At 51.9% G+C, this 11,459-nt stretch overlaps 1 protein-coding gene across 1 annotated transcript in view; it reads left to right on the forward strand.

Moving 5' to 3' along the window:
- Nucleotides 1–11,459, forward strand: part of FRMD4A (FERM domain containing 4A) — a 619,483-nt gene that overhangs the window by 527,942 nt on the left and 80,082 nt on the right. Inside the window, exons 12-14 of the mRNA XM_029955588.1 lie at nt 3,227–3,292; nt 3,534–3,591; nt 7,743–7,829. Coding sequence (XP_029811448.1) covers nt 3,227–3,292; nt 3,534–3,591; nt 7,743–7,829 — 211 coding nt within the window. The remainder of the gene's footprint in view (nt 1–3,226; nt 3,293–3,533; nt 3,592–7,742; nt 7,830–11,459) is intronic.

Below are 11,459 nucleotides of genomic sequence, written 5' to 3' on the forward strand. Positions count from 1 at the left end.
TGGATATTTAAAAAGCTGAGGCTTCAGGGAGGGATAAATGCTGTTCATGCTTCATAGACTGGAGACAGAGCTGCAGACCGCGCGTGTCCACGGACTTCCCGCGGCCTCAGTGTCAGCGCCTTGGTGATGGAAGAGACTTTCACCGGCTCTGACACCCTGGTCTCTGTCCAGTTGCCCCCCCTGCCCTGATCGTCCATGAAAGGAGGACGTCTGCCTGGCCATTCTTCCAGGCTCTCCTCTCGCTAGACTTCACGGATGCGGCAGACAACCTTTAGGCCAGAATAAGCCGTAGGGAGCCTGTCCGCCCAAGTCAGGAAAGGCATTGCAGCTTAGAGAGCAAAGCTGCGGGGCTTAGAACCCCAGTGACATCTCTGAATACTGGGGTCATGACAGCCTGGGAAGCTTCAGTTCCTTCTCTGCTGCCTCAGTTTCCCATCTGTAAAGGGGAATTACCCATAGCAGCCAGATCCAGACTGTAATTAAGAGCAGGAGTAAGAAGTCCCTTAACGCAATTAGCATGTAGTGAAAGGCACATGATAATGCTGAGTAATCGTGCAGTCATCCTTTCTTCTACTTTTCCCCAAGCGTGTAACAACTTGGACTTCTGTCCCGTGGGATTTCCCTCTCAGGAGGCAGGTGAGGCAGAAGGTTAGAATTACATGTCTTAGATCAGAAGCAGGGCCCTGGCCTGGATTCTCTCAAGGGCCTAGCCCGCTCCGTGCCGCCCCTACAGGACATGCAGGGCATCTACCTTAACTCCCAAGCCACTGACCAGCGCAGGCACGGCCCCTGCAAGACAGGGACCCAGATCGCCACCCCTCTGTGTTTCCTGGGCCCCTTGCCTGCAGAGAGATGATCTCGCAGAACAATGTGGCTAGGCACAGTCAGCTTAATCGTCTGTCTTTTTCCTTCATGTAACGCAGTGTCCTCCAAACAGGGTTTTGGGATTCTATGGCTGGTGCATTTTTAATAGTTATCCCATTGTTAACTCCCGACCAGAGATCTGGGGTAGCTGGGAAACTGTCTACACAGTTCAGTGCCCTTGGGCCATCTGTGGATCCCAGAGGACAAGAGCGGGGACAGGGGGCAGAAGGGGTTCTCAGCATGCTCGTGCATGGCCTTTCAGTTGGGGCCAAATGAGCGGGAAAGCTGGGGAAGGAGAAGCGAGACACTGCGGTCTCACAGATGGCCCGGGACAGCAGGAGGTACAGGGAGAGGAGGGGGTGGCAGATCCCTGCAGCTGTCAAGCACGGAGAAGCCATTTAGTTGGCAAACTGTTGAACAGCTGCCCGACAGCGTTTCTGACTTTAACGCTCTTTGTCTGAGCCTTGATTGTGTTCCCGGCTACAGCCCTACGTTGATTTTTATCTCCCCTTCACAGCCCAGGGACCCTCTGTCCCAGAGCTGGGAAGGAAACAGACTCCTGTCTACACGGAGTTGCTTGCCCGTGGATCCAAGAGTTGAACTCATAGAATTCTAGATCGTGTGGTAGGAAACATGCCCAACACAGCCACTGATTGAGTGAGAGGCAGGGGAGAAAGTTAGAGGAGCTGACCTCGAATGTCTCGCTTACCTCTGAAGGTCTGGTGAGCGGGGAGGGCAGGGGGGGAGCCCACCACAAACAGGACAGTGCTGGAGAATTCACTCCGGAGAAGGACTCTGTCACCCTCAAAGTACAGTGTCCAGGGTTGTGTGGGAACCTAGGAGAAAGGGACACGTGCTCCTTTCTGAACAGAAGTGTCTAGAAACCACCGAAACAACTCTCCAGCCAGAGAAAGGCTCCTGGAAACTAGCCAGTTCCTGTTCAGGGTGTTCAGAAAGGTGCCTTCTTGGGACAAGTCTGATGACCTTACGTACACCAGAGCTCAGAATACGAAAATGAGGGGCGCCTGAGTGGCTCAGTCGGTTAAACCTCCGACTTCGGCTCAGGTCAGATCTTACGATCATGGGTTCGAGCCCCACGTCGGGCTCTGTGCTAACAGCTCAGAGCCTGGAGCCTGCTTCCGGTTCTGTGTCTCCTTCTCTCTCTGCCCCTCACCCTCTCATGCTCTGACTCTCTGTATCAAAAATAAAATATTTTAAAAAAATACAAAAATGAGTAGGCACCCATTGAAGATTATAGTAGTAATTGGAAAATCAGTAAATTGTGCCCAAGTGATAGTTATTGAACATACAGGACACATTACCCTCAGAAATGGACTTTCTTTCTTTCCTAAAAACAAAATTGGCCAAAAAAAAAAGGCGTTAGAATCAACTCTGGGATACTAAATTAATGATAAATAACGAAGGCCAACCAAGGAGGGCTTGAGGGTTTGTCCCCAGGACCGCCTCTTGTCATGAAGCCCACTGGCCTGAGGTGAGAAATGATGGCTGATGGAAAGATGGAGAAATGAGGCTCCTGGCGGTGTGGCCGGGTCACGGAGGCCAAGTCTTTTGGACTTGACTCCTCAGCAGGTAGGATGTGCATCTCCTGTGAGTCCCCAGGTGAGCTCTGTGCTTCCCAAGGCAGCAGCCGTGGCTCTCTGGGCACCAGAGTCCCTTCTCAGAGACTCCCTTTGTGCCCCCCACCCTGTCAAAGAGGAGTTTGGCTGGCTGGTGTCTCCCACGTTGTTTTAGAACTAAGATTTCAGGAGCTCACGAAGTTCCCACATCCCTTCTTGTAGCTGCCTTCTTGTTTCCCAGGGCTTCTCTGGGCCTTTGCTTGCCTCATGGTTTCTGTTAGCCAGGCCCAAATTCCAGAACTTTCCCCTCTTCTTTGGGAGCCCTCAGCCCTGACCACTAATTGATGATAGGGAGGCCGTGGGCATTCTTTAGAGCCCAGCGCTGGCCCTTTTCTGTGACGCCCTGTGCAGTCGGGATCCAGGAGATGGGAAGGAAGATGTAGGCGTTCTGCCAAAGCGTCCACCCTGGTCCCCAGCCAGCCCGCCTCTTCTTGTCCCCCGCTCTGTGTCCCTCTCCGGTGAGACACATGCTCACTGGTCTTCCTCCTCTCCCACGGCAGCATTTCTGGCAGGGAGCTGACCCCATGTAAAGCTGTAGCCCGAGGCACCGCACTTGGGCTGAGCTCAGAAATGCCACTTCAGGACGAATCGTCTTTCCTGGAGCTGTTGGCTCCTCGGAACTTCTCAGGACATTGTTCGGGCTCGGGAGAAGGATCTCCATCAGCCAGATGCTGACCGTTGACGTAGGGACTGTACTTAACACCATCTTTGTCTTGTAATTCTAGTGAGGACCGAGTCATCGAGCACTACAAGAAACTGAACGGCCAGACCAGAGGTCAAGCAATTGTGAAGTAAGTGGCCTCTCCCAGTGCCCGCGAGGCTGTGTTGGTGTGTGTCCACATAGCATGTGGCAGGGTTGTTCAGTTCTGTTCGCAAGGACACGTATGTCCCGGGGGGTGATGAGGCTTCAGTTTCATTTTCAAGTAAACAATCACTCTGAGAGCTTTGAATGCATGCACGTGCACACACAAATATGTCTATGATCCCAGATCTGCCGAATAACCGTGTGTGTGTGTGTTCTCTCTCTTCCAGCTACATGAGCATCGTGGAGTCTCTCCCAACCTACGGGGTTCACTACTATGCAGTGAAAGTAAGTACCAAGCCTGCCCTAAAAAAAGACCCAGAAACACTTCTCAGTTTTTCCTTTTTAATATTACTGAAGATTTGGGGAGGGGTGGGGACTGGGGTGGGGGAGAGGACTTGGTCGGGATGATTGTGTGCTGGGCGGAGTTGGGGCACTCGAACTTTCCCCCCACATGGGAAGACTTGATACAGTCACTTTCCACTTTTCTCTTACGTGAAGTGGAGATGATGAATCCCGACTCCCTTTGACTCTCAGAAGAATCCTGGGGTGTCAGGACCGCCGAGCCTCTTACTCGGACGGTTCCCTCTGAAGGCGGCGAACTGTGGAGAATCAAAACTTTAAGCAGAATCAGCAGTGTTTTTCTTGGTGGTCACATGCCACACAGGCAATTTTGGAGGAGGGGACTGGCATTGGAGGCTGACAAATTAAGCACAAGGCTGTGTGAGGAGATGAGATAAGTCTTCATAAGTGCTCTGATGGCCCATAGAACATGGACCCGAGTCTCAGTTCCTTCTAATTTTACCCGAATTCTCCAGACTGGGATCCGTTCCTTGAAAGAATAGATAACATGTGTCCGTGTGCCCTTACCTATGATGAGAGAGGATAATTTCCCTTCCTTAATTGACCCCAACATGAAAAATTTAAGTCCTTGCCCAGAGTCCAGCTAAAATGAAACATTTCTGAATGCAAGACACTGCTACCAGCCAACCTGAGATTCACTTCCTGTTGACCAGACTCTCTCCCCCTGTTTGCATCCAGCCGGAGCGTTAGTTCGTTTGACTAGAATGCGCTCCCTGTTACGTTTATCTTTGTGTCACTCATGGCGGCTTGTACAGCACTTTGCACGCGTTTCATTGCCTGCATCTTCTGCTAAAGTGCAGCCTTCCCACGGCCAGGACAGTGCATGGCATTCCTTTTATACTCCCAGAGCCAAGTGTCATGCTTGGCACAGAGTAGATGTTCAGTAAATATTTGCTAAATAAGTGTTGACTGAGAATTGAATTGGGTAATTGGATGTGCCCTTCGTGATGGGACCGAATGTTGGAACCGTATTTGTGGACCCCGGTTATGAGGCACATGCAGGGACCCCAGTCCTGCCCAGCAACTCAGCTCAGGATTTTTTTTTAATGTATGTTTATTTGAGAGAGAGAGAGAGAGCGCGCGCGCGAGAGAGAGAGAGAGCATGAGCTGGGGAGGAGCAGAGAGAAATGGAGACACAGAATCTGAAGCAGGGTCGTGGCTTGAACTCATGAGCCATAAGATCATGACCTGAGCCAAAGTCGGGTGCTTAACCGACTGTCAGTTCAGGATCTTTTAAAGCCTGAAGTGGTTAAATTCTCCCTGATGTCCTACAGAGCTCTCCCCACCGAGGGAGGCCTGAACCCCTCTTCTCCATCATTCACGGGACTCTAAGAACTGTCCTAGCCATTCCTGCCCAGAAGTTCTCAAGCCCGAGCTGTACGTCTGTCGTGAGGAGCGTCACCTGGCCCACGCCAGGAAGATGAAAGCCCTGCAGGAGCCAACTCTCTGTAAGGTGGCACCGTTGATGTCAGCGGGCCGTCAGCTCCCCAAAGGGAAACGACGCTTTGTGATATGACATGAGGCTCGAAATCCCCCGCGCTGGCTGCCAGCATTCCACACACAGCTAGCGAGGGTTGTAGAGTCCGTATCCCCTTCACCATCTGGTTACCATAAAGGAAATGTAAGGATCCCACAACAGTTATTACAAGGCACATTTCACAGAAATCAGCCCGTGAGCCTTTCTCTCCATCTTGGGAACGTTCTGTGGGGATGGGCAGCAGAGGGGCCGCGCCCAAGGACGGGGACAAGAACTCCCCTGCACAGGCTCTCTCATCTGCTCTCTGTCCATAATTTGATCTCACCTCCATCGCTCACACTGAAAACAGAGATTCTGAAATTCGCCTCTCCCGCCACCCCCACGAAGGTCTGCTGGAAGACTGTTGAGGCAGATGTTAGACTGTTGAGAGAGATCGTCAGAGACGGAGTGGATGTCTTTCCACAGGGACGTCGTCAGTCTTTTCCTTGCATGAACCCTGTCCCATCTCTTGGTCAGCCTGCAGCCCGGAGCCTGACAATAAGGCGGCTGCGGGTATACATGCTTTCTGTCTCACAGTAAAACTGCTCTTTTGCAGTGTGCGAGAGACCAGAAGCAGACCTTGTGTTTCCAGAGTGCCAGGGGTGCATCGTCTTTGGCTCTTGGAACCTCCAGTCTCAAGCCAATTGCTCTCCTCCTCCGGTGGAGACAGGGCACATACCCAGCCTAGCCGGTTGGTGTCTCCCGATTTCACAGCTGCCATATTCTAGGCTGTGGTGATCACCCCTACCTGGTCAACCCGAAGGGCGGTGGCACTGAGTCCCCGCCGGTGCCACTCTCAGAAACTGCTGCGGGACACACAGGCTCTTTCCAGAGACAGAGATTTTATACCTCTAAAAAACTATCTTAGGAAATAGTTTATATACCCTGAAACTTTTCTAAAAATTCAGAACGTATTTCTTTGCCCTTTATCTCTGTGCTTACCTTCAAATAACTCGTGTTTAAAAACCATGAAAAAATAAAAATAAAAACCACGAAGCCAATTTCGAGCTGTCGAGACATATACGATCGCGGGGGAGGGGAGGTACACGGTTATTCACAGGTGTGCAGTCAGGACAAATCTAGGGAAAGGCGGCCAGGGATGCCCGCCGTCCGCTCCTAACATTTGAGACCTATGATTAACAGCTCAGACCCCTCCCCCTGGATGTAGGATCACAGTTTACAGTCTGGTGGCAAGAAGTTTCTGTGGAAGGAGTGAGCAGAAGGGCTTGGTGATTCTGATTCCGTTCCCAGAAAGTCTGGCCTTTGATTTTGCTACTTTGTCCTAGATGGCACGGGTCACATAATCCAGCGGATCTCTTAAGGGGAGCAGGACCGCAGGGTGGCCCCGCCCACCCTGCACTGCCATTGGTCTGCTGAAGGGCTGAGGGGCGGGCCCTGAGTAGGGCAGGACCAACCGTTTGCTTTGATTCTTTAGTCGTTAAATTGGAGGAATCCTAAACGTGTATTTCTGAGTGTAAGAAGCCAAGCTAGAAGGCTACATGCTGTATGATTCCAACTGGTGACATTCTGGAAGAGGCAGAACTGGCTGCCAGAACCTAGGAGGGGGGAGGGCAGGGGAGGAGAGGCGGTACACAGGATTTTTCCAGCAGTGAGTCTCCTCTATATGATAGCATCATGGTAGATACACATCATTATACATTTGTCCAAATTCAGAGTATTCAACACCAAGAATGAACTTTAATGTAAACTCTGGACTAGGGGTAACCATGTAGGTTCGTCAGGGTGTAATGAATGTTCCCCTCTGGCTGGGGAGGTTGATAATGGGGGAGGTTCTGCATGTGTGGTGGGGGTAGGAGGGTCCAGGGAATCTCTGTACTTTCCTCTCCACTTGCTGTGAACCTCGACCTCTCTAAAAATTTTAAATCTTTTTTTTTAACGTTTATTCATCTTTTGAGAGACAGAGAGAGCGTAAGTGGGGGAGGGACAGAGAGAGAGAGGGAGACACAGAATCTGAAGCAGGCTCCAGGCTCTGAGCTGTCAGCACAGAGCCCGACGTGGGGCTCAAACTCATGGACTGTGAGATCATGACCTGAGCCAAAGTCGGATGCTTAACCGACTGAGCCACCCAGGTGCCCCTAAGAAAATTAAATCTTTAAAAAAAAAAGTTTTTTAGAGGAGTTCCCTTCCATAGTGTCTGTGGTCCCTTTTAGTTGTGACACCCGAGGACTGTTTCTCTGCTCAGAAGGTCGTTTTATGAGAATGCTTAGCATCTCTCGGATCCTCTTGTGAGACCTGAAGCCTTGCAAGGGCAAGGAACAAGCATTCACTACCTACTCATAAAAGGGGAAGGACCACGGCGGGCCGCTGGCCAGGAGAGCTGGGTCCCCACCCCAAGGCATGCTCCAGGTCACCTGTTCACATAACTGAGCATAGTCTGACGAAGGGGCACATCTGTTAAGGTGAAAAGTGGGAGGCGGGCGCCATCCGTCTCACAGGGTTTGCATTTTCCTTTGTCATCAGATGAGCCAGGAGGCCTTCTCTGGGTCCCTATGTGTGCTCTCTGGTCTTGCATTGACTCATTCTCCTTTCAATGTCCTAGGACAAGCAGGGGATCCCGTGGTGGCTGGGGCTGAGCTACAAAGGAATCTTCCAGTATGACTACCACGATAAAGTGAAGCCAAGGAAGGTAAGCACACCCTCCGTGGGTGCCCGGCTCTCAGAGAGAAGTGAGGAAAGATACTGCACCAGGCAGCCTCGGGGCCTCCGGGCTCAGCAGTCCCCTGCTAATTTGAGTGTATACAAATCACTCCACAGTAATCCGGTCAGAGTTCCTGGGGAAATATTTTTTTTCCCCCTGGTCACTAGGGAAACGTGAGCTGTTGTAATTATTTAAGGTAAGGAGACTGGCCCAGATCTCCCAAAGCAGATGGGCAAAAGGGCTTCCAAGGATTGACCTATTAGTTAATTTCCCAATGAGGGGGTGGGGGTGGGTAGGGGCTTCGTGCACTTGGGAAAGGGAGGGAACCTCTCTCTTCAATCCTGAGGCCAATCTGGGCTTTTGCAAAGCTGCTGTGTGTGTTTCTTTGTGGTTTTTGTTTTGTTTTGCTTGTTTGTTTTAAACATTTTGCTTAATGTTTATTTATTTTTGAGAAAGAGAGAGAGACAGAGTGTGAGCAGAGGAGGGGCAGAGAGAGAGGGAGACACAGATTAGGAAGCAGGCTCCAGGCTCTGAGCTGTCAGCACAGAGCCCGACATGGGGCTGGAGCCCACGGACTGTGGGATCATGACCTGAGCCAAAGTCGGGACACTTAACAGTCTGAGCCACCCAGGCGCCCCTTGTTTTGTTTTGGGTGCTGGGGAGCTAAAAGAAGAAATTGTAGGTCAACACAGGGTGAAAAATAAAGAAGAGTAAAAGGCATTCCTGCAAATCCGGTAAATATTTTGTGGCATATTAGAAGTGATCAGAAATCTGGAAAAAATAAGGTCATTCGCCAGAAGACAAAAGAGGCAGGACAGCATCAGCTGAGTCATTGTAAACACAAAACAGAATGTTTGAAAGAGGCACTGTGCTTGAATTTTCACTGTTTTCATTTACACACATTTTTCAGACCAGAACAAATTGAAAAATTATAATGGAAAAATATCTCTGGGCTAGAGCTGTCATTCAGGTTCTCTGGCAGAGAGTAGCAAAGACACAGTTCGCGCTCCAACCCCAAAGTACATAGTCAAAGTCTATCAAAACCACACTTGGTCTAGGAGAGAGAATGCAATATTGGTCCATTGTGTCATTCCGGATTGCTTGCCAAGCTTCTGCACCCACGAACAGGACTGAAATCCATACGGCGTAGCAGAGTTTATCATTGGCCCGTAGCTGGCTTCTTTATTAACATGATGGGGGGGGGGGGATGGCCCTCTGCTGGGGAGGATTTTCACTCAATTGATCAATAAGTCAGTTAAATTCAAAGAAAAGATCCTGAGCCACTGAGGGGGGACTGCTCCCTTGGGGACAATTCAGTAGGAACCTGCTGATCCAGAGGCACGCTGTGCCATGGCTAAATCCAAAACGTCTCCGCTTTCCACTTCTGCAAGGCATGGATCAGACCCCGCCTTATTCTTACTCTCTGTTTTCCTGGATCATGGGGTCTCTGTTCCTTCCACACTGTCTGTTTCTTCCTGTTTTCCCTCTGCCCCTTTCCCACATAGCCTTTCAAGCTTCTGTGTGTGTGGGTTTTTTTTTTCTTCTTGCATTCACTTTTCCCTCTCTCCTTTTTTTATTTTTTTTAATGTTTTTTATTTATTTTTGAGAGACAGAGACAGTGCGAGCAGGGGGAGGGTCGTAGAGAGAGGGAGACACAGAATCCGAAGCAGGCTCCAGGCTCTGAGCTAGCGGTCAGCACAGAGCCCGATGCAGGGTTTGAACCCACGAACTGTGAGATCATGACCCGAGCCGAAGCCGGATGCTTAACTGACTGAGCCACCCAGGCGCCCCCCTCCCTCTCTCCTTTGACATCCCCTGTCCTCTCCTTTCAACCTATGTGGCCTTTTTTCCTGCTCACAAGAGCCATGAACCCTCCTAGATCCTTGCACAAAACCCTGGTCATGATCCCTCCAGGCTTTGGGCACCCACGCTGGGGGTAGACCCTGGCCAGCCTGCACCACGGAGAGGGACCGGTGTTTGTCAAAACACCGCAGTTGAAGTCTGCTTTCCCTGTGTGCGTTGCAAAGACATGCTAATGAGCATTCATCAGCATTCAGTTTCGGACTGAGTGGTTACTGAAAATGACATGCTTCTGTCGTCTCTGAGGACGTAGTTGGGGTTCTTGAGTCTGGTACCAATTGAGGGGCAAATGAAGCCATTAGAGTCACTGCACGCCATTCATTGAATCTGAAAAATGTTTGTTTCGTGCTTGCTCTGTGCCCAGCAGAGTGAACAGTGCTGGGGTTCACCATGTCCTGAAGGCCTTTCCGGGCCCTCAGGAAGTGAGGTGGGTGACAGTTGCACCATTGGTGTTCCCAAGTGCTCGAAGGGAGGGTTGGTGAGGGCATTAGAGGATTCACTGACTGGGCTTCAGGAGGTAAGAGATGTCCTCACAGGCAGGACAGTGGGAGCGGGACAAACAGGGCAGGCAGGTGTGGTGGCATGCACGAGAGCCCCTGAAGGAGAGTGGGTGCCGCGTGGAGGACCACTGGCCCCACTGGCGGGCACCCAGGGGCAGAGGAGGCCAACGGACGAGGCCCCAGCGGGCAGCTCAGGCAGCCCTGGAGGCTCTGTAAAGAGACTTGCATCTTTGAGGCGGTGACAGCCACCGACCATTTGAAGCAGAGGAGACACCAGATCCGAGTCTCGCTGGCTTAGAAGCATCTCTCTGGTCGCGTGTGCAGGACGGGCTGAAGAAATAGAGGTCAGAAGTTGCAAAGTGAGGCAGGGTTTGCTTCAGTAATAGGGGTGGAGAGGGGGAACAGAAGAGCCGGTTAGAAGGCAGGTGAGACTGATGGGCTCTAGGAGGTGAGAGGGTGGCGGTCAGAGCAGGAGGGGAATCTGAAATGCCTCCCAGCCAGAGCATGGCATGCGAGAGATGGTAAAGAAGGGCCGTGCGGGACATGCAGAGTCTGAGGCTGACGGGACGTCTGGGTGCTGTAACGGTTCGGTATTCCATTGGACCTCCAGAGCGTCAGGAATCTCCCACACATAACTGAGCCAGAGACCAAACGGACAGAGGAAAGGGAGAGACACTCTGCACCCTGCGAGCAGACCTGGGGTGTGAGGTGACCTTCACTGTGAGACAGAGGTGGGACGAGGTGGCGTGGTCCTTAATGTACAGTCTGAACATGAAGTAAGAACAGGCCTCTGCAACGCCGGCGACAGGAGGAGATGCCCACGTCTCCTTAGCCTGAGGAGCGTCAGTATCTGCAAAGAGGTGGGGCGGGACCTGCAGGAAAACCTGAGCTAAGCTGGAGGGGTGGTTGAGGCCCCGCGGCAGGGGCAGGAACGAGGCAGGGAGCCTGTTCCTTCTTCTCGCCCCAACACCAGCGCCGTTGGGAGGAGGCCGTCTTTGTCACACGGAAGGGGTCTCAGGTCTCTGGGACGCAGAGCACATTCGTGGCTGCTGAACTGTGCGCCCGCGGAGATGCGCTCGCGCCCGCGGAGATGCGCTCGCGCCCGCGGAGATGCGCTCCCACCTCCGATGCAGATTGACGCATCGAGCGCCCAGCGTCCATCTCCAGGGCTCCAGGCCGGTGATTGTTGGTCTTGGTCGAATCCTGGAAACTCACATGAAACTGTCTGAGTATGTACGGGCCACGGTCGCCCTGTTGC

This window comes from Suricata suricatta, chromosome 10 (genome assembly GCF_006229205.1).
Source record: "Suricata suricatta isolate VVHF042 chromosome 10, meerkat_22Aug2017_6uvM2_HiC, whole genome shotgun sequence".
In the NCBI taxonomy this organism is placed as follows: domain Eukaryota; kingdom Metazoa; phylum Chordata; class Mammalia; order Carnivora; family Herpestidae; genus Suricata; species Suricata suricatta.